Source organism: Hemicordylus capensis, chromosome 16, assembly GCF_027244095.1.
Source record: "Hemicordylus capensis ecotype Gifberg chromosome 16, rHemCap1.1.pri, whole genome shotgun sequence".
NCBI classification, from domain to species: Eukaryota; Metazoa; Chordata; class Lepidosauria; order Squamata; family Cordylidae; genus Hemicordylus; species Hemicordylus capensis.
In genome coordinates, this window is record NC_069672.1 from 3,722,941 (window position 1) to 3,748,137 (window position 25,197).

Below are 25,197 nucleotides of genomic sequence, written 5' to 3' on the forward strand. Positions count from 1 at the left end.
AGGCTTTTAGCTTATAATGTTTTCCAGGTTAATTGATGGTTATTTTGTTTTATTTAAGGTTTGCAATGTTGTGTTTTCATTTGTACGCTGCCCAGATGTTTTAGATGGAGCACGATTTAAGTGGGATAAAGAAATACACACACAAATAAATTATGCTGCACAAGGTCTTAGCTGGTTAACGGAATAAGATTTAATCTATTATATCCGGGCCTGGCCACCGTTGGACAGAACATAGTGGAGCGACAGAGTCACTTTTTGCACTGTATTTCTCTGTGGAAAAGAGAAAGCAGCTCTTTAAGATTCTGGTAGCTGGTCCTGTATAGCTGACCAATTAACATCTTTATTTTCCCCCTCCCAGGTATTCTACTATTCGACAAGCATCTTTGAGAAATCTGGGGTGCAGCAACCTGTCTATGCCACCATTGGGTCAGGGGTTGTCAACACGGCTTTCACCGTTGTCTCCGTGAGTATCTGTCTTGCGTGTTTGGCCAACGTGGGGCTAAGGAAGGGACCTCTCCGGCCCGGGCTATCTTTAGACTGGAGCTCCTTCCTGAACAGACTATGATCTCCGTCCTTATAGTCTAGAAAAAGGGTCAGCTAAGGGGAGGCATGACAGAGGTATATAAAATTATGCCTGGTGAGGAGTCAGTGGAAGAAGAGATCATTTTCTCCCTCTTTCCCACTAGAATCAGGGGCTATCTGATGAAATTGATGGCCAGGAAATTGAGGACCAACAAAAAGGACTTTTTCACACAGCACACCCTAACTGAGCAAAGAGACACCTTTTTAAAGTGGCGATTCTCTTGTGCTTAGCAGGGGGAGAGCAACTGGCCCTATCCATCCCTGGCACAGCACCCCTCCAGTGACTCTTGCTGGTGTCTGTCTTACGTTTCTTTTTTAGATTGGGAGCCCTTTGGGAACAAGGAGCCATTTTACTTATTGAGTTCTATGTAAACTGCTTTGGGAACTGTTGTTGAAAAGCGGTATATAAATATTTGTCGTATTTATATTCGTAGTCACGTCATTAATCTGTGGAATTCTCTGCTGTAGGATGTGGCCACAAGCTTAGATGGTTTTAAAAGGGGCTTAGACAAATTCATGGAGGACAGGTCTATCAAGGGCTACTAGTCTGAGGGCAATAGGCCACCTGTAGCCTCAGAGGCATCATGCCTCTCAATCCAAGTTGCAGGGGAGCAACCGCAGGAATGAGGGCACGCACAGACCTCTTGCCTGTGGGCTCCCCAGAGGCATCTGGTGGGCCACTGGGGGAAACAGGATGCTGGACTAGATGGGCATTCTTGGGCCTGATCCAGCAAAGCTGTTGCTTCAAACAGTATAACCACCATACATGGCACACTGCAGAATAAGCAAGGTCCCTGCCCCAAGGATCTTGCCTTCTGAAGTTCTTGGCAGTGCAGTGTGTGTGAGTGAGCGAGCAAGTGTGAGAAAGTGTGGTAGGCTTGAGTTTTCTTTTAACCAGAATCAGAATCAAGCTTTATTACGGTCAGAGACCAGCATAATTTCTTTCAACTGGGGATAGGAGGACTAAGAATTCACACCAGTGGTTCTAGTGAAAAGGTGGACTTTATGGGAAGAGAGAAATCTGCACTGAGTCAGTAGCTGCAGTTGAAGCAGCAAGGTGGCGTGGGTAGCATCAGGGTTTGCTTCGAGCTCCTTCCTCTTGGAGATGCGTTCGGGAGCTTTCACACCAGCTTAATTGACAGGGATAACCGCACCTGACTCTGAAAGCCCAACGGCTAACAGAGCGGGGAAATCAATATCAACTTGGGGAAATCCAAGGGAATGGAGAGGTGTCATGGATATTCCCAACTTGGGGAAACCAGCTTGAATATTGCCGCTTCCAGAAGAGGTCGAGGCTTGGATCGGATTTCCAGGCACGAGGAAGCTGGCAAAAAACATGTGGTGCGTTCATGCTTTGATAAAAGGCACGTTAATGCACATGAAGCAGAAGGAATCCAAGATTAAAAATAATAAGGGATGCCAGGCGGGGTGGTGTCACACTTACTATTCATATGCAGAAGCTGCTTTTCATTGTAAAGCGCTCCAAGTGGGTAACACGACAACAGGAATAAGAAAATTATCCCCAAAGGGCTCATAAAAATAAAACAATAAAAGCAAATAAATAATAATAAAAAGAATAATTATGAATAAACCACTCACACACACACTCAAGGACACGAGCAAGAACCATTGAGAGGAGAGCCGGTCTGGTGGTCCACAAGCATGACTCTTAGCTAAGCAGGGTCCACCCTGGTTGCACATGAAAGGGAGACTAGAAGTGTGAGCACTGGAAGATATTCCCCTCCTTAGGGGATGGAGCCGCACTGGGAAGAGCAGAAGGTTCCAAGTTCCCTCTCTGGCAGCATCTCCAAGATAGGGCTGAGAGAGATTCCTGCCTGCAACCATGGAGAAGTCACTGTCGGTCTGTGAAGGCAATACTGAGCTAGATAGACCAATGGTCTGACTCAGTATATGGCAGCTTTCTGTGTTCCTATTGAGAGGGAGGCTGTTTTGAGCTGAACATGGCCAGGTGCTCTCCCGCTATGAAATAAATAAATAAATAAAGTGTAAGTGTGTGTGTGTGTGTGTGTGTGTGTGTGTGTGTGTGTGTGTGTGTGAACCACCACTTAAAAGGTGCCTCTTTGACCACAGTTAGCAGCCATTAACCAACATCTTTTGTAGGGGGTGTGTGTTTGTGTGTCTTACTACTATTATTATGATTTGGAATATATCATAATAATTAATGTATTTAACATATAGTTTAAATTAAACGATATGTTAAATACATTATTATCATTGATAATTATATATTAAGTTTAATTATGAAATATATAATTATATTGCATATATTATATTTATTAGTGATCTGATGTAATTATTATTATATTACATATACTACGATGATGACAAATATTTATATACCGGGGAGGGATGGAGAGATGGATGAGTCCCTGTCCACAAAGTGCTCACAGTCTAAAAAAAAACATTAGACACCAGCAGCAGCCACTGGAGAGATGCTGTGCTGGAGATGGATAGGGCCAGTTGCTCTCCTCCTGCTAAATAAAAGAGAATTACCACTTCAACACAGTGCCTCTTTGCTCAGTCAGCAAATTAAAGAAAGTTATTTAATAAATTAAATGATGCTATATCACATTACATATTATTTGTGTGTGTGCGTGTAATCTATCTATCTATAATTTCTCATGAGGAACAATTGCATTAGGCACTTCTGTTCACTTTGCTGACAGCCTCCTTCTCTCTCTCTCTCTCCTCCCGACAGTTGTTTGTAGTGGAGCGGGCCGGACGGAGGACTCTGCACCTCGTTGGCCTGGCCGGAATGTCTGGCTGTGCTGTCCTCATGACAATTGCCCTGGTATTTCTGGTAAGTTGAACGGGAAACGCCTCCCTGGAGGACCCAGTGTGGTGACAAGAGAGAAGATTGCCTAGAGAGGTTGATAGAGAGAAGATTGACTAGATAGGAGGGTCCCTCGGCCAGTTGCTGGTAGGCAGGACCAGATCAACCACAGAGCATCCCTAAGCAACGGTTCCCAACCTGTAGTGCCCCAGATGTGGCTGAACTACAATCCCCATCCTTCCCAGCCACAATAAATTGTAGCTGGGGATGGTGGGAGCTGTAGTTCACCAACATCTGGAGTACCACCCTGGTCTAGACTGGTTTGGCTTCCTTTAAGCGTAGAAGTATGAGTTGAAACCACAGCGCCATCTCCTGACAGCAAACTGTATGACATGGCTGCTAAGGTGACTGGTCACGGCTGGACAATCAGGAAAGCGAATTTTTTTATTTAGAGTTTATTTATTTTGATTCGTTTCATTCATATGCCACTTTTCTTCTGTGGAACTCAAGGCAATATACACAGGGTTCCCAGGTAGTCCCCCATCCAGGCATTGACCAAGCCTAGGTTACATCATGTGCCTTCTGAACATGTCCTGGGACCCAAAGGCTTTTTTAAACTCTGACAACAACCCTGTAAGGTAGGTCAGGCTGAGATAATCTGGCCACAGAAGCAATCAGACACCCAGACACTTCTCTTTCCTCTGGCAAGCCCACTAGTAAGGTAGCTGGATCATTTTAGGACTACCAAAAGGAGGTACTTTTTGTCTTCCCTGTGGGGAAGATCTTACAGAGCTCACACTTCTAGTCTCCCATTCAGATGCAACCAGGGCAGACCCTGCTTAGCTAAGGGGACAAGTCATGCTTGCTACCCCAAGACCAGCTCTCCTACTTCCTTTCTGGAAGAGGCCATGGAGGAAGGAGGGACTGGCGAGATTCGCGGACGAGAGTCATTCACTGGAGGAGGATTTCCCATCTAGGAGGCAGTGAAAATGGCTGCAGGGGCACCGTGGTGTGTTGTGTGTTGTGTGTGTGTGTGTGTCTACACTCTCTCATTCCCCCTCCTTCCTTCCTTCCTCTGCCCCAGGAGCAAATGGCCTGGATGTCTTACCTTAGCATCATTGCCATCTTCGGCTTCGTGGCCTTCTTTGAGATTGGCCCCGGGCCCATCCCCTGGTTCATCGTGGCGGAACTCTTCAGCCAAGGCCCTCGCCCTGCTGCCTTCGCCGTCGCCGGGCTGTCCAACTGGACCTCCAACTTCATCGTGGGGATGGGCTTCCAATACGTCGAGGTAACGCTTCCGTCGGAAGACGCCCGAGTCAGGCCCTTGGTCCGTCTAGCTCAGGGTTGTCTACACTGACTGGCAGCAGCTTCTCCAAGATGGAAGACAGGACCCTACCGGGTTTACCCAGTAAAACGTAGTGCATTCAGTTAGTATAAACGGCGGGCTTGTGTATGCCAAAGTTGGTGTCTACGATGACGACGGATATTTATATACCGTGCTTCAACCAAAGTTGAAGACCAAATAATACATAAATAAGGTGGCCCCCTGTCCCCAAAGGGCTCATGAAAGAAACAGAAGGGAGACGCCAGCAACAGCCACTGGAGGGATGCTGTGCTGGGGCTGGATAGGGCCAGTGGCTCTCCCCATGCTAAATACAAGAGAATCACCACTTTAAAAGGTGTCTCTCTTTGCTCGGCTAGCAGGTAATTGGAGAGTGGAGCTGACTCTGCACAAACACACCCAGAACCAAACTCTCCAAAGTAACGGCCTTTCCTCCTCTTTCTTGGCAGGAGCTCTGTGGCCCTTACGTCTTCATCATCTTCACGGTCCTGCTCATCATCTTCTTCGTCTTCACCTACTTCAAGGTGCCGGAGACGAAAGGCCGCACCTTCGACGAGATCGCCTCCGGGTTCCGGCAGGGAGGGGCCGCCCAGGGCGAGAACAAGACGCCGGACGAGTTTCACAGCCTGGGCGCCGACTCCCAGGTGTAAGAGGCCAGTTGCTCCTTTGCTTCAACTCCTTTCCTGCCTGCTCTTGACGCTTCAGAAGCCAGGTCCAAGGTGAAGGAGCCCCCCCCCCACCCCGGTCCCTATCTCTGGGGCTGCCCCCCTGGTTTCGGGGTGATGAACTGACACCCATCTGCTAGGAACGGCTAGATGGTTCCACGTCCAGGATTTCAAGGCTGACATCATTTGAAGGCAACGGCGAACGTCCAAGGCAAGCCTCTTCTTCTGGGAGGGAGCGCTTCTATCCCCGTGCACACGCCCCCCTCCCCCTTTTTAAAAAGGTAGGAAGATCCTACCAGGTTTGCGACACTGAACGCAAAACCTTTTAATCGTGTAAACAAAGAGAACGGTTTTTTTAGACCAGGTCTCTCATTTGAATTAATTCCGAGAGAGACTTTTTAAAGAGCCCAAATTTCGAAGGGGTGAGGGAGTAGGGGGAATTGGATGGTTTTAGACAGTTTGTCTGTGGGCTCTGCAGAAGGCCTCTCTTTAAGATGCTCACTGTCCTTGCAAGGAGATGGTCAAAGAAGAAGTGCAGACGGATCCAGCTTTGGGCAAGATCGCGGGTTCATTTCCCCCCCGTAATGCTGTTCACTAGATAGATCATCGTGGTAGATCACGCGGTAGATCTCTTATAAAGAGATCACGATGGTCAGCCGGAACTCAAAAGCTCACGCTCTCGAAAACTCCGGCGCCAACCGAAGGGCAGCAAACCTTCCCTTTTGCATCACCCTTTGCACCTGTCAGTTCTCCTTCTCCAGCATGGGTGGGGCGAGGCGCTCTCTAAAATGCTGCCAAGATATATCACCACAGGGAGGGGAGCTCGTTTGGGAAGGGAGAAGCCTCTCGTTTTTGGATGCTTTAGTACTGCAGGAACCACGGCAGCGGCTGGTCGGAACGGAGACTCCAACGGCCATCTTGCAGCCGCTGGTTCCCTCCCTCAAAAACGCAGGCTGCAGGGGAGTGCCTAAGCCCTAACGGGGATTGTTTCATCAGATAAGCATTGCTTGGATATGGAGGATTTGCCACCCCAGGCTTGCTTCCTTTCTCTGATGGAGCCTTCCAGAAAAGCAGAGGCAATTCCTGGCACATCGTTCGGTCCCAATTCACTCCCTCCCGTTAGAGCCCTGCTGAATCCAGCACCCTGTTTCCCAGAGAGGCCAGCCAGATACTTCTAGCAAGCCCACAAGCAAGGGATGAAGGCAATAGCAGCTCCCTGCTGTGCCCCCCCCTCCCCAGTTTCTGCAAACCAGGAATATCCACTGAATATCCCTCATTCTCCATGACTCCCCCAAGCTCTCCTTTAAAGCCCTCAAAAGCAGTGACCATATCTGCATCTTGTGGCAGGGAGTTCTGCAAGCCAATTATGCATTTTGGGGGAGAATTCCTCCAAGGGAAAGGAGGCGGGCTAGAGAGCAATATGCCCCACACCTCACATATCAACGGTTTCCCCGAGAGTCTCCCCGATTCCCCATCACACAAAAGGTCCCATAAAGACACAGTTCTATTGTGTCTGCCCCAAGGGCCTCTGGAAAACCTCTTCTCCTTGCCCTTAACATCCTGGACTCACTGAACCAAATAAAATCAGTGACAATGGCTGCATACATTTCCTGCTTACTGTGTATAGACTGGAAAATATTTATATTATATATATATATATATGTATCTATTATTTTTTTGGTTCCACCATGTTAATAGTACACTAAGTTATAGTGTGGTTTCGGACGGACAAGCAACTTTCTGTAAATATTCTTGAACTATATTCACTGTCTGATTTTTTTAAAAAAAGGATCTAGTTTCTATAGCGACTGTAAGGATGCAAGACTTTTACATGACTACGATAACCTCTATTTTGTATCGCTCACCTGCACTGTAGTGGCAATTGTTGCACTGAAATTGTAGTTTGTTCTTAGGATATTTGACCAACCAGCCCAAGTCAGCCCCTAAACGACCCCGGCACCCCTGAGCATGTGTTTGTAGAAGTTCCAGCCAGACACAAACAGCTATTTAATGGCCTGGGTTTGTTTTTTTAATTTATTGGTCTGTTTATAAAGTGACAATGCAACCTCTCTTGAAGAAGAAGAAAGAGAGAGAGAGAGAGAGACCCTATGTTTTTAGGAATAATAATAAAAAATTAACGTTCATACGAAAAATTATCTTTCATATGCTGTGAATGGTGTGATGTCAGACGACAGAAGAACACAGGGAGGAGATGCTTGTATGGACAGAATAAACGAAACGAGGGCTTAGGAACCTTGGATTCTGGCGTTTGGTTTCATTTGGGGCTCTGAAGGAAATGCTTCACTTGGAGGGGAGGGAGTCGGAATAGGTTAGGAACATAGGAAGCCGCCTTCTACTGAGTCAGGCCCTTGGTCCATCTAGCTCAGTATTGTCTTCACAGACTGGCAGCGGCTTCTCCAAGGTTGCAGGCAGGAGTCTCTCTCAGCCCTATCTTGGAGATGCTGCCAGGGAGGGAACTGGAAACCTGCACTGAAGCAAGCAGATGCTCCTCTACTGAGCCCCATCCCCTAAAGGGAATATCTCACAGCGCTGATACATGTAGTCCTCCATCCAAATGCAAACCAGGGCAGACCCTGCTTAGCAAAGCATTCAGGCTTGCTACCACAAGACCAGCTCTCTTCCTCCTCCGGGGGAATCCACTTTCTCCCCACTTCACCTGAGAGCAGTTAACGGTTTAAAGTCCACCTCCTTTCTGAGCAACGCTCTACTTGGGAGTTCTGGACGCAGGGCGGTCCATATGCCATCGTCATGTCGAATCTCTGGGCAGGGCAGAGGGAGAGAAGCGCGTCGCGGTTGGGGAAAGAGCAGGCCAGAAGAGTTTGCCTGCTGGTTTCAAAGGAAGCATCTAAGAACATAAGTAGAGACCTGCGGGATCTCTACAAGACCAGGCATTAGCCTCGACAGCCAAATGGAACTTCCATGGACAGTGGCAGTGTACCTTGGGAGGACCAGGAGTTGGGGAACAGACAATCAGGCACAGAAGTTTGAAGGAGAGAGAGTGGGGCCGCCTTGTTCTGTGTGAGACGCCAGCTACCTCCCCGCAGAGAGGATGGCTGAAAGCAAATACCTGGCTTTCATCCTCCTCCTTGGCTCATCACTCTAGCCAGAGGCCCGCAGGGTTTTTGAAGCCGTGTGCCAAGCCTCGGGCTTCAAGTCGGGTGCCCTGCCTCACTGGCTGCGCCCTGCCGCCTGCGTCCACCGGGCCGCAATGCCGCCCTCGCCCACCACTGGCCATGCTCCCAGTGGCTGGACTCTCCAAGTCCTGTGCTGGTGGCCGATCCCGCTGACTAAAGGCGGCCATTCGTGGCCGCTACCACAAGACCAGCCCTCCTCTCCAGATGAGGCATCCTTTTCGGTGAGGCAGCAGATGAGCAACGGCTATGCTCAGAGGCCAACTTTCAGCTGAAGAAGAAAGAATTCCGCCCTGGTCCGATCGGCTAGTCAAGTGATTTGTGTGTGGGTGGGGTGGGTGGGTTTTGAAACGCTCTTCCTCTGCGTGCCTGGACTCGTCTGCCCGAGCAATATGGAACAACAGATTATGTATCCCATATGCCTACATTCTGCCTGGCTCCCCTCATGGAACCTAAGTCTGCATCGGGTTCCCAGACCATTTCCTGTCTAGGGAACTGCCCAGATCCAAATTTACTTAGCTTCTCTTAGCCTATGTATTTATTTACTTTTAAAGATCTATTTATTTTTATCTATTGTTAAATTCATATACCGCCTTTCATTAAAAACAATCCCAAGGTGGATTGTGTAAACCACGATGTAAACCGCTTTGGGAACTTTTGTTGAAAAGTGGTATATACATATTCATCATATTCATATTCCCCAACGCCTTCAGTTTATTACTCTGTAAACATTCCTCATGGTCCACCTTGGTTGGGGTGGGGCAGGAAAGCTCTGTGTGTGTGTGTGTGTGTGTGTGTGTGTGTATACACACAGAGGAAGCCGCCATCTACCGAGTCAGAGCATTGGTCTATCTAGCTCAGTATTGTCTACACAGACTGGCAGCGTCTTTTCCCAGGCTGCAGGCAGGAGTCTCTCTCAGCCCTGTCTTGGAGTTGCTGCCAGGGAGGGAACCGGGAACCTTCTGCCTGCAAGCAGCGAGGCACTCTTCCCAAAGCGGCCCCTTCCCTGGAGGGGAACATCTTACAGCGCTCACATGTGGTCTCCCATTCAAATGCAAACCAGGTGGGCCCTGCTTAGCAAAGGGGACAAGTCATTTTCACTACCACAAGACCAGCTCGTGTGTGTGTGTAGAAGGAAGGCGAAAAGGGCCTTGCTGACCGAAGAGGGGCTGGACGGGTGGGGCCTGCCTGGACCCTCCCACCTTGACAATGCTACAAACATATTAAGGAGTCCACATTTAATTAAACTTGAAAGCAGACACAGGGGACAAACATTCAGCACCTGGGGCAGGAGAGGGCTCTACTTCGGAACGGAAGGCCTGGTTTTGATCAGCTGCATCAAGCGCTGCAGCGACGCGTCCGGCTCCTGCTTTGGCAGCTCCTCCGTCATTTGCAGAACCTTCAGCCCAAGTTCGTGAGCCTAAAACCAGGCAGAGAAGGGAGAGGAGAGAATGAACGAACGAACGGGAGGTAATCATTCACGGAACACAAGCTGCGGCCTCCAACTGAGTCAGGCACTTGGCCCATCCAGCCCCGTATTGTCTACACTGACTGGCAGCAGCTTCTCCAAGGTTGCAGGCAGGAGTCTTTCCCAGCCCTGCCTGGAGATGCTGCCAGGAATTGAACCCGAGACCATCTGCATGCCAAGCAGAGGCTCTTCCACTGAGCTATGGCCCAACCCGCTAAGGGGAACGTCTTCTAGCAGACAGTGCCCACAGGCCATCACCACTGTTCCCTCGAACAGGGATTCCCAGATGTTGTGGACTACAACTCCTGGCACCCCCAGCTGCAGTGGCCTTTGGCTGGGGATTCTGGGAGTTGTAGTCCACAACATCTGGGATCCCTGCTGGAGGGAACACTGGCCGCCACCCAGCTAAATGAGGGTTTCCCCAGACGGTGAGAAGCTCCCCGCAGCAACTTCCGCCAGAACGGAATTATACCTTGAGTGCTTTATTCAAAGTAGCCCAGACCCAACACCAATGACACCAGTATGGGGCGGCGGGGGGGGGGGGGGGATGTAGGGCTTTGGAGGGGATGTGGTTCTCCTGGAAGCCTGAATCTCCACGTCAGTCAAGCACAAGCACCCACGTGGCAAAGCAGCAGCCCCCCCACGAACCCCCTTGGACCCACTTGCCTTGGGTATGTTCTGACACAGGTAATGGAGCATGGCCAGAGTGTGGAGCACCTTGGCGATCTTATCCAGCTGCGGCCTGGCTGCCTGCTCTCGGATATCCAAGATGGCGCTCAGCACCTGAGACGCTTCCGCGCGCTGGCCTTCGTCTGCAGGGAGACAGAGAGGTCAGTGGCCGCCCTCTGCCACGAGAGTACAGCCTGCTTCTTGGGGTCCTTCCGGAGAGCAAGGAGGTGTGCTACGCGAGAAGCTTCCACACACGTTCCATGCACCAGTATTTACACTCCTCACGCACACTGTCAGGTTTCCATCTTCCTTCCCCATGGGAAGGCATGCTCTGTTCAGGATCCTTGCACGATTTTTGCAGCGCCACCTGCTGGCCAGCTTAATGCTATGCAAGAAGCTTCCACACACGTTCCAAGCACCAGTATTTACACTCCTCACACATACTCTCAGGTTTCCACCTTCCTTCCGCATGGGAAGGCATGCTCTGTTCAGGATCCTTGCGCAATTTTTGCAGCGCCACCTGCTGGCCAGCTTAATGCTATGCAAGAAGCTTCCACACACGTTCCAAGCACCAGTATTTACACTCCTCACACATACTCTCAGGTTTCCACCTTCCTTCCGCATGGGAAGGCATGCTCTGTTCAGGATCCTTGCGCAATTTTTGCAGCGCCACCTGCTGGCCAGCTTAATGCTATGCAAGAAGCTTCCACACACGTTCCAAGCACCAGTATTTACACTCCTCACACATACTCTCAGGTTTCCACCTTCCTTCCGCATGGGAAGGCATGCTCTGTTCAGGATCCTTGCGCAATTTTTGCAGCGCCACCTGCTGGCCAGCTTAATGCTATGCAAGAAGCTTCCACACACGTTCCAAGCACCAGTATTTACACTCCTCACACATACTCTCAGGTTTCCACCTTCCTTCCGCATGGGAAGGCATGCTCTGTTCAGGATCCTTGCGCAATTTTTGCAGCGCCACCTGCTGGCCAGCTTAATGCTATGCAAGAAGCTTCCACACACGTTCCAAGCACCAGTATTTACACTCCTCACACATACTCTCAGGTTTCCACCTTCCTTCCGCATGGGAAGGCATGCTCTGTTCAGGATCCTTGCGCAATTTTTGCAGCGCCACCTGCTGGCCAGCTTAATGCTATGCAAGAAGCTTCCACACACGTTCCAAGCACCAGTATTTACACTCCTCACACATACTCTCAGGTTTCCACCTTCCTTCCCCATGGGAAGGCATGCTCTGTTCAGGATCCTTGCGCAATTTTTGCTGGCCAGAACAATGCTATGCAAGAAGCTTCCACACACGTTCCATGCACCTGCATTTACACTCCTCTCACACTCTCTCAGGTTTCCACCTTCCTTCCCCATGGGAAGGCATGCTCTGTTCAGGATCCTTGTGTGATTTTTCACAGCGCCACTTTTCAAAGTATCGGCAGGTAATTAAGTGGGGGCTTAATCACTTTTAAATTGATCATAAGGTTTTTAATCCATAATCAAGGATTCCGCAAACTTGGGTCCCCAGATGTAGTTGGACTACAACTTCCATCACCCCCTAAAGGCCGTTGTGGCTGGGGCTCATGGGAGCTGTAGTCCAGCAACATCTGGGAATTCCTGCTTTGGATCCTTGGGATGGGGATGGTGAGGGAGGGAACGGGTCCTCCACCAAGATCAAGTTACCAAGCGTCTCTTCAGTGGGCTCCACTTCTTCAGACAGCACATCCACTTCGGGCGGAGTTGTGAGTGTCTGGAATTGAGTGTCGATCAAGCGGCTGAAGTGCTTGTGCCAAATGTCCACCACCTTGCGAGAAAAGAGAGAGAGAGAGGTTTATTAAACAAAAAGGCATCCATGGCCAGGCCACATAGGAACATGGGAAACTGCCGTATACTGAGTCAGACCATTGGTCTATCTAGCTCAGTATTGTCTTCACAGACTGGCAGCAGCTTCTCCAAGGTTGCAGGCAGGAATCTTTCTCAGCCCTATCTTGGAGAAGCCAGGGAGGGAACTTGAAACCTTCTGCTCTTCCCAGAGCGGCTTCATCCCCTGAGGGGAATATCTTGCGGTGCTCACACTTCTAGTCTCCCATTCAGATGCAACCAGGGCAGACCCTGCTTAGCTATGGGGACAAGTCATGCTTGTTACCACAAGACCAGCTCTCCTCTCCTTAGAAGGAGTTTTGAGCTCATTTGTCTGCACATGGCTGTGCATATTTTCCAGGGTCTCACCGTGCGCAAAGTGCAACAGGAAGCAAAAGCAAATGCAGGATCCTAAAAGTATCTGCTTTTTAAAAAGAGAAAAAAAGAGACCACCACCCCACATTCAAGCATGGCTAGAAATGTGTATCGTCTACACTGACTGGCAGCAACTCTCCAAGCATATGGGCAGGAGTCGCTCCCAACTCGATCTTGGAGGTGCTGCCAGGGATGGAACTTGGAACCTTCTGCGTACAAAGCAAATGCTCTTCCACTGAGCTATGGCCCCATCCCCTAAGGAGAATATCTCACAGTGCTCAGACATGTAGTCTCCCATCCAAATGCAACCCAAGGCAGATCTTGCTTAGCAAAGGAGGCAACTCATTGCTTGCTGCCAGAAGACCAGCTCGACTGACCTCAGCAAACAGAGAGTGGGCCACATCCATTCTTTTCTGATGGAAGAAAATGTTGGCCATGTGGAAATAGCCTCCCGAGGCAGCAATGCCATTGGTCCCAAAGGCACAGCAGGCATTGTAAACCTGAAAGGAGAGCAAGAAATACAATCTGTTAGGAATGGCAGGACCAGAAGGGCAACGTTGCGACTTGACGCGCAGCACAAAGAGAGGAATAGCCAAGAAAGCAGCCGGTTTTAGAGCTTCAGTCTTAAATAACTGGGTTGTTTTTTCTTAAAGTCTTGAAAAAGAATCTTCACTGCCTCTGTCGGCTGATTACAGAGGAGACGTTTGCAGAGGAGAAGTTTAATTAACTAAGATAAAGCAAAAACGTTAAGTTTTTGGTACCAGTAGAATCAAACACAGATGGACCATTAAGACTCAGCAAATAGAGCAATGCCCCTCCTTTGAATATCTGGGTTTCTCCTTTCAGAAATCTCGATCATGGCCAGTCCACCTTAATGCAGCCCTATTAACTGCACGGCATACAGCGGGGCGGGGGCGGACGGTATTTCAGGGCAAGGCAATTCTGCAGCTTTTGTATGGGGCAGAGATGTGAAAGCGAGTGAGGAATTCGAAATTGACCAGAATAATTCTGGGCCTTCCCCTGCTGCGCATCTGAGAATTGTGGCGGGGCTGCCCTCTATCTCTGTTAAGAGTCCATCTGATACTGCTAAAATATTTTAAGGAACTTGACAACCCTCCAGAAGACCACACTGACTGGCAGCAGCCCTTCAGGGTCCAAGACAGGACTCTCTCCCAGCCCTACCTGGAGAGATGCTGCCAGGCAGTGAACCTGGGACCTTCTGCAGGCAAACATGCAGATGCTCTACTTACGTAATTTTGGGGCCTGGACCTAAAGGCCTTTGGAGCCCCTACTCCCCGCATGGCATCATCCCCTTACGCACTTGCACTTACACACACACACACACACACAGAGTATTTTTAACACACAACTCGGGACAGGCTAAAGATGATTGGGGGCGGGGGGAGGGTGTGGAGGCTCTGGATTTGCACCCAGGAAGTCCAGGGGGAAGACTGCCTCTGGTTCTAACACAGAGCTATGGCTTCATACCCTAAGGGGAATGTCTTACAGTGCTTAGGAACACAGGAAGCTGCCATATACTGAGTCAGACCATTGGTCTATCTAGCTCAGTATTGTCTTCACAGATTGGCAGCGGCTTCTCCAAGGTTGCAGGCAGGAATCTCTCTCAGCCCTGTTTTGGAGATGCTGCCAGGGAGAGAACTTGGGACCTAGATGCTCTTCCCAGAGTGGTGGCTCCATCCCCTGAGGGGAATATCTGGCAGTGCTCACACTTCTAGTCTCCCATTCAGATGCAACCAGGGTGGACCCTGCTGAGCAAAGGGGACAAGTCATGCTTGCGAACACAAGGCCAGCTCCCTCCCATACGATCTGAGTTTTCAGGCAGGTAGCTTTCCATCCAAATGCAAACCAAGATGAATACGGCTTAGGAACAGCGTTCCCTCTAACAGGGATTCCCAGATGTCGTGGACTACAACTCCCAGAATCCCCAGGTGCAATGGCTTTTGTGGGGGGATTCTGGGAGTTGTCGCCAACAACATCTGGGAATCTCTGTTAGAGTGAACCCTGCTTAGGAGAGGGGAACATTTGGGCTTGCCACCACAAGCCCGGCTCTCCTCCCTGCCCCTAACCGCCCCCCTGCAAATGCAACAGAGCAACACTGCCATGGGCTGTGTCCATCTCACCAAATTGCTGCCCCTTCGGCTTCCTGCTCCCGCACCATGTTCCACACCCCCAACAGTCAAAGGCGGGTTTGAGACCAGGGCAGCCACTACAAGCAGCAGAGACGCAGGACAGGACTCCGTGATGGCTGGCAATGGGGCCGCCCTGCACGTGGAGCCTTACGTCATTCGCCAGGTGGTACAAGGCGTCCTCGAAGTTCCCCCTGGCCGCGTGGAGGAGTCCCAGGTTGCGGTGCAGCTTTGACTGAATGGCACTGCTGCAGCTGGCGTTCTTCAAGACAATCCACTGCGCTTGGGAGAGGTACTCCTCTCCTTGGGCGACATGCCCGAGGCCTGGCAGGAATGAAACCCAGCAGAGAATTAGCAGTGGTGGTGGGGGCTCAATGGCTCATCCAGGCTGGACTACTACAATGCGCTCCGAGTGGGGCCACCCTTGAAGGCGGTTCAGAAGCTTCAGCTTGTCCCGTATGCTGCTATAAGGATGCCCATGGGTATGTATTTGCATTGTATTGTATTTTTATGCCACCCTATATAAAATCTCAGGGCAGTTTATGATTTAAACAAAACAACAATTAAAACCTAAAAAATCACATCATACAAATTAAAATTACCATAGGCCAAACTTTGAAGTGTCACGAAACTAAAAGACCAATAAAAGGTGCGTTTTTTCAAAAGCCGTTTAAAATCAGCCAGATAGTGATGCTAGTTGCTTCCCAATACTATACCCATCCCGCAACAGCTTCACTGGTTACCCCTTTGCTTCTGGGCTAGATTCAAAGGTCAGGATGACATTTAAAGTTACCCTTGCTAACTTGGCAAAGAGGCACCTTTTAACATGGCGATTCTCTTTATCTAGCAGGGGGAGAGTCACTGACCCTATCCACCCCCAGCACAGGACCTCCAGTGACTGTTGCTGGGGTCTATCTTGCATTTCCTTTTAGATTGTGAGCACTTTGGGGACAGGGAGCCATCTTATTTATTTATTATTTCTCTGTGTAAACTGCCCTGAGTCATTTCTGGAAAGGTGGTATAGAGATCGAATGAATCAATCAATCATAAATAAATAAATGCCCTGAGCCATTTTTGGATGGGATCAAGCTCTCCTAAAGGTAAAGCCGGTGGTCATCTTTGGTAGAATACAGGAAGGGCTGACCACTGCCATCTCCCAGGCAGTATAAGATGATGCCTTTCAGCGGCTTCCTATATCGTTGCTGCCCGATATAGTACCAGCGGGGATTTAAACTGGCAACCTTCTGCTTGTTAGTCAAGCATTTCCTCGCTGCGTCATTAGGTGGCTTAAAATTCTCCCACTGCTCCAAATATTTATATCCTGCTTTTAAACAAAGTGCTCAAAGCGGGTTACACAGAAAACAAACAACAGGAAACAAACAACTTTCCTGTCCCAAAGGGGCTTGCACTCTACAAGGAGACATAAGACAGAAATGCTAGTCTAAGTCAACTCCTGTTTTGGACTTCTAAATGTTGGCTAGGGTGTCCCCATTGACACCAGCCTGCACAGATCAGAATTTCAGGAGCAGTGTTTCCTCTAAGAGGGATTCCCAGATGTTGTTCACTACAACTCCCAGCACCCTCAGCTGCAGTGGCCTCTGGCTGGGGATTCTGGGAGCTGTCGTCAACAACATCTGGGCATCCTTGTTAGAGGGAATACAGTTCAGGAGCTGCCATAGCCCTCCGGAAAAGGAGCCAGAGCTTCTGGCAAACTCACCCAGGCTCGCCTCGGCCAAAATGAGGAATGCCGGCACCAGTTCTGGAGAATGCGAGCCGTAAACGTTAATGTTGAATTTCAGCGAATGCAGTGCTGCCGGGATGGCGTCTTCATGTTTGCCTTCAGAGAGAAATTTCTGGGCCACGCCGTGAGTGAGTCCTGCCAGGAATTTCTGTAGGGAAACAACAGCAGATGGTCAGTTACTGCTTGTGTATGGCACCCGCCCCACCTCCGATTCATTTGGTGACTTTTGACAAGTAGTTTTGGTACTTCCTATTGTTGGTCTCCCGTGATTGCATACACAGATTATTACGGTATGGGACAGGATTGGGATTCAGCATGTCTGGTTTTCATCTTCTGGTAGTTTTGAAAGCACACGTCTTGTGCTTGACATTGTACAATTGCACAAAGAAGATCCCAGGGCTTCAGGTAGACACAGGGATCTGAACCCAGGTCTCCACCTAATGGCACAGCAGGAAAATGACCTGCCTAGCAAGCCAGAGGCTGCCAGTTCAAATCCCCGCTGGTATGTTTCCGAGACTATGGGAAACACCTATATCGGGCAGCAACGATATAAGAAGATGCTGAAAGGCACAATGGCAGAGACTGACCTGTGTGTGGCTGCAGTAGCGGACCTGCTCACCCCGCCCCGTGTCTGACGTCAGACGCGGGGGACGTGGCCTGGCTCCCGAACGGAGCCTTGCAGATCCATTCAGGAGGGAGTGAGTCAGGCCAGCACTGCAGGGGTGGCTGTTTAACAGGCTCTGTGGTCGCCAGAAATTGACACCAACTCGACAGCGCACTTTACCTTACCTCCCTGGTCCTAATCCAGCACTCTAACCACTACACTGGCTGGCTTTCATCCTTCAGGTCCTTACCCACGGCTTCTGGGCTTCCCAGAGGCATCTAGTAAGTCACTATGGGCAACAGATGCTGGATGAGGCTGTTCTGTTCTTAACCCATCTGAGCTAAATCTCACCCTTCTTTTTCACGCAGTGGCTTACCTCCCTGCTTATCTTCTGCTCCTGCCCATGCTTCCTTTCCTTCTCCGAATTATAAAAAGGCAACGCTGTACGCAGCGGAATGAGCAGCTGGCATATCTTCTCATGGATGCTGACCCAGTCAGCGCTTTGATGGTCTACATCACTGGACAATAATTTTAAAAAAAATGCAAGGATTAGCAAAACACATTAAGGTCACCCTTACTCATGCTTTAGTCATGTCACAGCTGGATTACGACAATGCAATCTTATGTGGGGCTGCCCTTGAAGAACATTTAAAAACGGCAGCAGTGAGGGTCTTGACCGGAGCTGCCTGCTGAGATCACCTGATGCCCATTCTGAAGGAGCTGCACTGGCTGCCAGTTTATTGCCGGGTTCAATTCAAGGTGCTGGTCTACATTTATTTTATTCATTCATTCATTCATTCAATTTCTATGCAATTTCTAGTACATTTCTATACCGCCTAATACAGAACTCCCTAAACAGTGTGAAGATTAAAACATAATATAAAATATACACAGACGGCTGCCTGCAACCTTGGAGAAGCCGCTGCCAGTCTGGGAAGACAATGCTGAGCTGGATGGACCAAGGGCCTGACTCGGCAGAAGGCAGATTTCCACCTTCCTGGGTCCCTTGGAGGCGCAATAAGGCTTACTCACAAGTAAAGCCGTACAGGAGAGTCGCCTTCATTGTGCGACAGGGCAGTGTTGCCTCCCACTGGGGTTCCCAGATGCTGTGGACTACAACTCCCAGAATCCCCTCGCAAAAGCCACTGCAGTGGGGGATGCTGGGAGTTGTAGTCAAGAACATCGGGGGGGGGGAATCCCTGTAAGAGGGAACACTGGGGACGGCCCGCCCTCCTCGGCACTGGGCACGATTCAAGGGGTCAGCCCCACCACCCCCAGCCCTGGGACTATACCCGTTGAATGCTGGCCTGCAGCCAGGCTGCCTGCTAGCCTCCGCCGCCACCACCTCCTGCTGCTCACCAGTAGTAGGTGACCCCGCAGCCGCCGCAGCGCAGCGTGGCCGGCCCGAGACACAGCTCGCAGCCGAGTTTCCGCCCGCGGGGCAAGGCCAGCGGCACCAGCTTCTCGCTCCGCATCGCCATCCCCGGCAGCGGTTGCCAGGGCAGCGGGGCAGGGGCGGGGCTACCGACTGGGGCGTGGATAGGGGCGGGGCTAGCGGCGCGGACGTCCTTCGCGCGAGCGGAAGCGGTCACCGAGATCCCAGCCGGATCAGAGGGGCGGGGGTGCGCGCGCGCCGCTCTCTGCCCCTCGCCCTCTCTATGGTAAAGCTGCTACTGCGCCTCGCTCCTGGCAAGCGAAATCACGTTCTCTTGCCAGCCAGGCAGGCGGCCGAGGGTGGACGAAGATGGAAGGCCTCCATGGGGGAGGGGAAAAAAGAGAGAGAGAGGGAATGAGAATGAAAGCGACAGGCTGTAGTTTCTTGCAGGCGGACTTCCGGCAGGGCCTTTTTTCCTCTTCCTGAGGCGTGACTTCCGGAAGTGGGGCCGCCGGAAGCGGCCTGCGGAGGAGCGGCGTCCGGCATGGCCGAGGCGGAGGCGGCGCCGCCCGCGGAGTCCTCGGCGGCGGAGGCGGCGGCGGAGCGGCGCGTGCGGGCCTGGGCGGAGGGGCAGCGGGCGCGGGGCCGGCGCGTGGCGCTGGTGACCTCGGGCGGGACGCAGGTGCCGCTGGAGGCGCGGGCCGTGCGCTTCCTGGAGAACTTCAGCAGCGGGCGGCGCGGGGCGGCCTCGGTCGAGCGGCTGGCCGGCGCCGGCTACGCGGTCTGCTTCCTGCACCGCGCGCGCTCGGCCTTCCCCTGGGCGCGCGCCCTGCCCCCGCCCGGTCCCGCCCTGCTGGACGCCCTGTGCGTGCACGAGGGCGGCGAGCCGCGCGTCACCGCCGACCCCGGCGCGCTCCCGGGGCTCGTGCCCGCCCTGCGGGCTTACCGGCGCGCCCGCCACGAGGACGCGCTCCTGGCCCTGGAGTTCACCGGCCTGGTCGAGTACCTGGCGCTGCTGCGGGCGACGGCCCGGGCCCTGGCCCCGCTGGGTAAGGCGAGGGAGGAGCACGGCGTGGCTGTCCTAGAGGAGAGGTGCGCCGATGTTGTTGGGCTGCAACTCCCATCAGCCACAGCGGATTGTAGCTGGGGATGATGGGAATTGTAGTCCAGCAGCATCGGCGCCTTCCCCGGACCCCTGCTCTAGATAAGGTGGGAGCCAGCACCATTGCAAAACTGACTTGAAAGGAGTGTTGGGGCTTCTGGCAAGCTTTGCAAGGAGAGTGAGGAAGAGCCTCCTTGCAAAGCTTGGATGGGGCAGATCAGCCCCAGGGCAAATCCACCCACACCGGCTATCCTGCTGCCACAAATACTTAGATGATTGTCTTAGCAAAGAGTTTTCAAAGTGTTTTAGTTATTTTATTTTGCTTGTTTAGCTCCTTATAATGCTGCTCTGTGTATAAACCTCTGGGCAGTTTACAATTTTAAAACAAAAAACAGTTAAAACATTAAATCAATTATAAAATAGTTAAAACATATTTGCTTGTTAAAAATTAATTGCAATAGTTGCAAATGGCTTTGAAGTTTAAACTTAAGAACTAAGCCTGGTTCTGCAGGTCGGTTTTCAGTTTTCCTGTAAAAGCATGCAGAAGCCCAGCAGCCTTTCAAAAGTGACTCTTGCAAGCATTCAAAGTGGTGCAGTGTGTGGGGAGGAGGGAAGATTGCCAGCAGCCTCCTGCTTCTTTCAGCCTTTCGCGGGCAAGTTAAGTAAGGCTCTCCATGCAAAGCTTGCAAGGGTTAGTTCACTCCCAAAGAGCTGCTCTTGTGGTTGTAGCGGGAGTGGGCATCCTGGGAGGAATGGGGACATTTAAGAACATAGGAAGCAGCCACATACAGAGTCAGACCCCTGGTCTGTCTCGCTCAGTATTGTCTAGCCAGACTGGCAGCAGCTTCTCCAAGGTTGCAGGCAGGAATCTCTCTCAGGCCCACCCAAATGCAAACCAGGGTGCACCCTGCTTAGCAAAGGGGACAATTCATGCTTGCTACCATAAGACCAGCTCTCCTCCCACTGCACGCCCAAAGTTGTTGCAACTTTGAGCAGGGCCTTTTTGCCCAGTTAGCAGGTTAGCTAACAAGTTAATAAGTTAGCAAGTTATTTATGTATTACTTTGTTAAATCCTGCCCTCGGGAATTCAAGGTTGTGTCCATGTCTCCTTACAACAACCCTGTGAGGTAGGTTAGTCCAAGAGAGTCATTGGCTGAAGGGCCAGTCAAGTGCTTGGTTGAGGGAATGAGCAACACGTGCTTGACAGTCATCACGTTCTTGCAAAATGGCATATATCCACAGTAGTAGTAGTAGTAGTAGTAGTAGTGAATGATTGGGGTTACAGATTCAAAATTGTTGGCGCAAAAGACAACGCAGAAGGAGAGGCTTGCTTGGAAAAGCTGCTGCAGGTCCAAATGTGAGTGTTCTCCAACTGGCTTCTCCCCAAACACATCATTTGCTTCCTGAATCCCTTACCAGGTTCCAGTGCTATGTTCTACTTGGCGGCCGCTGTGTCAGATTTCTACATCCCTGCTTCGGAGATGCCTGAGCATAAGATCCAGTCTACAGACGGACCCCTCCAGGTGAGGCGAGCACCTACTGGAACCTGCTTGCATGCAGAATGTTCCACGTCCCCTCCCTGGCAGCATCTCCAAGATAGGGCTGGGAGAGACACCTGCCTGCAACCTTGGAGAAGCCGCTGCTGGTCTGTGAAGACAATACTGAGCGAGGAGGACCTATGGTCTGACTCAGTATATGGCAGCTTCCTACGTTCCAGACAGAAGCAGAGAGCTGAGAAATTTGCGACCTTTTTCAAACGACGACCCATTAAATACTTACCTGTAGTTGTTCTGTGGTCTCTGTCTCCTCGCAATCTCTTAATTAAGGTAAAAGCCAGCTGCTCAAAAGCACCTTTCGCATCTGTGGCTGTGCTGGGATTTCAGCTGGAGCCCAAATTCTAATCTTGAAATCAATATATGGGAAGCCTCTGCACTGCCTTTTTAACTGCAAGGTGTGAAGAGGCTGGTATGTATTTGGAGGTTTGTAAACAGCTGTTTTCCTGTGGTAAGAAATCGTATCTCTGTGGCTATGTAGAAAAGCTTAAAAGTTTTGTTGGTTGCAAGATGTGATCTCAAATGTCAGCCAGTGGACACAACTTCTGTGGACTTATTTGTAAGGTTGCTTAGGAACAAAGGCAGTTGTCTTGTACCGAGCCAGACCATTGGTCCATCTAACTCGGTATTGTCCACACCAGGCCAGCTCAACTTAGTCCCCCCAGCTGTTTTTGGACTACAGCTCCCATAACCCTCAGCCACAGGCAGGAGTCTCTTTCAGCCCTATCTTGTCGATGCTGCCAGGGAGGGAACTTGGAACCTTCTGCATGCAAGCATAAAGATACTCGCCCCAGAGTGGCACCATCCCCAAAGGGGAATATCTTTCAGTGCTTACATGTCTCCCCTCTTCATTGTGTTTCCATTCCCTTCTCAAGCTTCAGTCTCCTGTATGCTGAGAATGTTTGTCTTTTGTTGACCTTATTTTCCCCCCCTTCCCTCCATGCAGATCACAATGAAGATGGTGCCAAAAATGCTCTCCCCTCTGGTTAAGGAATGGGCTCCACAAGCATTTGTGATTTCATTTAAGCTGGAAACCGACCCTTCCATCCTGGTCAGCAAAGCACGGCAGGCCTTGGAGAAATACCACCACCAAGTGGTGATTGCCAATGTGCTCGACTCCCGAAGAACCTCCGTGATCGTGGTCACCAAGGAGTCTGAGACCCAGTTGTCACTTTCTGAGGACGAAGTGGCCCGAGGAGTAGAGATCGAGGAGAAGATTGTGAGCCACCTGGAGTCTCGGCACACGGCTTTTATGGAGAAATGATCCCCGATGAGGGGGAAGCTGCTCTGAATCCTCCAATAAGAATCGACTTTAATAGCGGGTGGGGGAGTGGGAAGTGTCCTCCGTTACTGGTAAACGGAGGCAACTCAGCTACGACTTTGTATAGGATCAAAAGGGTGAAATTCTCGACATAATTTTACTTTATTTTTTTGCACACCTTTTTTTGCACACCTTTGTAAGTTTGCTGCTCATTGTGGGGGAAATACGTATGTATATAAATAATAGGAACATTCCAAAGCCACACCTGTGTCTCAGTGTGTGTGACCCGAATTCTGTTGACTCTCTGTGGGCTGGAAGAACCAAAGTTTGGGCTTTCGCTGTTTTCTGTCGTTGCCCTCTTCATGACGGAGGTCTCACCAAATCCACCACTGGGGGAGGAGAAATAAAATGCAGTAGCTGTAGCCCACTGTGCCGATTCTGGCTTGGGATTAAGAGCCAGTCTGTGGGCTAGCGGAAGTGCTAGTTAAATTAAGGCCTCCCTGTATGGTATAGCAGCAGGCCGGGGCAAATTTTCCTTTGGCTCTAGGAGCCACCCTGAAATGGAAAAGCCAGGCTGCCTTCTGCTCCATGCTGGAGGTGCGGACTTGCCACTTGCCCCCAGCAATGCCTTCCACGGCAAATGCGGGGAGGGCAAGACCCCCTGCTTTGTTCGGATGCTCATATTGGTCCTGTCCATCCTTTGCCTAGCTCACACTTAAATTTCCCAGTGCCACGGGGAGCCTAGGAATTGTCAAGCACCGTTGTACCTTCGAATTGTGCCCTTCAGCATAATATGTTCAGGACAGCTTGTCAGAGTGCATGTCTGAATGCTGGTTTTATTGCAGCGTTAGCAACTGGCGTGACCTTCCCGTAGAAGGACAATCAGGCCTCTTCTCCTAGCCCTTCAACGGCGTAGCCCTGTTCTAGCATTAGAGATGCTGTAGTTCCATGCAGTCTTCCTGAGAGAGGGCTTGGAAACTCTGCCTCTCTGCTGCTGCACTCTGAACCTCCTGTCTGTGTGTTTGTCATGCTTAACAAGAGATCTCCCCACCACTTGGAATGCTGCCCGATCGTTTTGCAGTACAGGAAGGTACTCTGCTTGTGTGTGAGTGGGCATGTGTGTCAGTGAAGGGATGGTGCTTAGAATGTTAGAGCGGGGAGGGGCCTTGGAGGTATTCTGGTCCAACCCCTTGGTCAGGGCAGGAAAGGGTTACCTGACAGCATGGCCCTCCACCCTCTGTTTTAAAAAAAACACCTTTGGAGATGGCGAGCCTGCCACTGCACAAGGCAGACTCTTCCACTGTCAAACAGCTCTTAGCAGTCTGGAAATTCTTCCTACTGTCTATCCTGAATCTGCGTTCTTGCCATTTCTGTGCATGAGTTCTAGTCCTGCCCTTAAGGAGAAGCAGAGGACAGGCCTGCTCCTTCATTGCGACAGCCAGATACTTGAAGATGGCTTTCGTATCTCCCCCCCCCCCCAGTCGTCTCCAGGCTCAACATACGAAGAATACTTATATACTGCTTTTCAACAAAAGTTTCCAAAGTGGTTTATATATAAATTAATTAAAAACGGCTCCCAGTCCCCAAAGGACTCACAATCTAAAATAGAAACATAAGAGAGACACCAGCAACATTCACTAGAGGGATGCTGTGCTGGGGTTGCTGCTCTCCCCCTGAAAACTCAAATATAGACTTTACATTTGTCTTTGTTGACCTTCACCTGGTTGGTTTTGGCCCAGTGTTTGACTTGCTGGGTGACTCTGGGCCAGGCACTTCTCTCTCAGCCTAACCTACTTCACAGGGTTGTTGTGAAAAGAGAAACTCAAGTATGTAGTGCACCGCTCTGGGCTCCTTGGAGGAAGAGCGGGATATAAATATAATAACAATAATAATAACCTTTTGAAATGCTTTTACTGCACTAGAGCCTTCCCTTACTGCCCCATCCTCTGCAAGGCACCCCAGGGGTTTCTCGAACCCCAGACCAAAGGCCATTGTGGCTGAGGATGATGGGAGTTGTAGTCCAACAACAGCTGGAGACCCAAGTCTTGGAGTAAGACTGGCTGTTTGTGGATTGAAGGGTGTGTGTGCACCAGCTGCTTATGCAATGTGTGTGTGGGGGGGAGGAGCTTATACTTGAACCGTGGATCCTGCCCACACCTACGCGGGAGTAAGTCCCCATGCCCTCAAAAGCTGGAGGGTGCTTCTGTATCCAAGAGTGCTTCGGCTCGCCCTGCAGGGCTGCAGTCTTACTAGAGAGCAGGGACATAATTAGGGGAGAAGGGGCCCCTAAGAGGGAGATCATGAAGAAAATAGGGAGGGGTGGGGCTGGGGGGGGGCTTGGCAGCTGGGGGGCCTGGGTTGTTTGAGCTCATCCGCTCAATTATTGCGACGCCCCTGCTAGGGGGTAAGCCCCCTTAGCAATCAGTAGGGCTGACTTGAGTAAACGGGCGTTAAGAGGGTGCAGCGTTTCCCTCTTTAACAGGGATTCCCAGAGGTTGTGGACT

The 25,197-nt window shown here is 50.7% G+C and overlaps 3 protein-coding genes across 8 annotated transcripts in view; 2 read left to right on the plus strand and 1 right to left on the minus strand.

The window, feature by feature from the left end:
- Positions 1 to 7,641, plus strand: part of SLC2A1 (solute carrier family 2 member 1) — a 60,050-nt gene extending 52,409 nt beyond the window's left edge. For both annotated transcript variants that reach the window (XM_053280654.1, XM_053280653.1), the window contains exons 7-10: positions 359 to 463; positions 3,302 to 3,403; positions 4,461 to 4,664; positions 5,168 to 7,641. In XM_053280654.1, coding sequence (XP_053136629.1) covers positions 359 to 463; positions 3,302 to 3,403; positions 4,461 to 4,664; positions 5,168 to 5,368 — 612 coding nt within the window. In that variant the 3' untranslated portion in view covers positions 5,369 to 7,641. The remainder of the gene's footprint in view (positions 1 to 358; positions 464 to 3,301; positions 3,404 to 4,460; positions 4,665 to 5,167) is intronic.
- ZMYND12 (zinc finger MYND-type containing 12) lies at positions 168 to 19,109 on the minus strand. Of its 3 annotated transcripts, none has more exons than XM_053280656.1 (9): positions 18,762 to 19,109; positions 17,779 to 17,920; positions 16,775 to 16,946; positions 15,212 to 15,381; positions 13,288 to 13,410; positions 12,359 to 12,479; positions 10,670 to 10,815; positions 9,818 to 9,955; positions 168 to 270 (listed from the first exon to the last, which is right to left on the minus strand). In XM_053280656.1, exons 1-8 carry the CDS (start codon positions 18,881 to 18,883, stop codon positions 9,836 to 9,838), a joined length of 1,116 nt encoding a protein of 371 aa, XP_053136631.1. In that variant the 5' UTR covers positions 18,884 to 19,109; the 3' UTR covers positions 168 to 270; positions 9,818 to 9,835. The 3 variants fall into 3 exon arrangements, with proteins under 3 accessions (XP_053136631.1, XP_053136632.1, XP_053136630.1); XM_053280657.1 differs by lacking the exon at positions 168 to 270 and adding an exon at positions 7,399 to 8,163; XM_053280655.1 differs by lacking the exon at positions 168 to 270 and having other exon boundaries at positions 9,759 to 9,955.
- On the plus strand, positions 18,959 to 22,955 carry PPCS (phosphopantothenoylcysteine synthetase). 3 transcript variants are annotated; one of them, XM_053280659.1, is made up of 3 exons: positions 18,959 to 19,063; positions 21,299 to 21,402; positions 22,379 to 22,955. In XM_053280659.1, exons 2-3 carry the CDS (start codon positions 21,310 to 21,312, stop codon positions 22,694 to 22,696), a joined length of 411 nt encoding a protein of 136 aa, XP_053136634.1. In that variant the 5' UTR covers positions 18,959 to 19,063; positions 21,299 to 21,309; the 3' UTR covers positions 22,697 to 22,955. The 3 variants fall into 3 exon arrangements, with proteins under 3 accessions (XP_053136634.1, XP_053136633.1, XP_053136635.1); XM_053280658.1 differs by lacking the exon at positions 18,959 to 19,063 and adding an exon at positions 19,171 to 19,826; XM_053280660.1 differs by lacking the exons at positions 18,959 to 19,063; positions 21,299 to 21,402 and adding an exon at positions 19,922 to 21,236.
- The last annotated feature ends 2,242 nt before the right edge of the window (positions 22,956 to 25,197 follow it).

Excerpts from the sequence above, each read along its gene's own strand:
- ZMYND12 (XM_053280656.1), bottom strand. The coding sequence starts at position 18,883 with ATGGCGATGCGGAGCGAGAAGCTGGTGCCGCTGGCCTTGCCCCGCGGG. Across the intron at positions 13,411-15,211 it reads TGTACCACCTGGCGAATGAC|GTTTACAATGCCTGCTGTGC; the intron begins GTAAGGCTCCAC and ends CTCTCCTTTCAG. Across the intron at positions 10,816-12,358 it reads GCCCACTGAAGAGACGCTTG|ACGAAGGCCAGCGCGCGGAA; the intron begins GTAACTTGATCT and ends GTCTCCCTGCAG.
- PPCS (XM_053280658.1), top strand. The coding sequence starts at position 19,322 with ATGGCCGAGGCGGAGGCGGCGCCGCCCGCGGAGTCCTCGGCGGCGGAG. Across the intron at positions 19,827-21,298 it reads CCGGGCCCTGGCCCCGCTGG|GTTCCAGTGCTATGTTCTAC; the intron begins GTAAGGCGAGGG and ends ATCCCTTACCAG. Across the intron at positions 21,403-22,378 it reads CTACAGACGGACCCCTCCAG|ATCACAATGAAGATGGTGCC; the intron begins GTGAGGCGAGCA and ends CCCTCCATGCAG.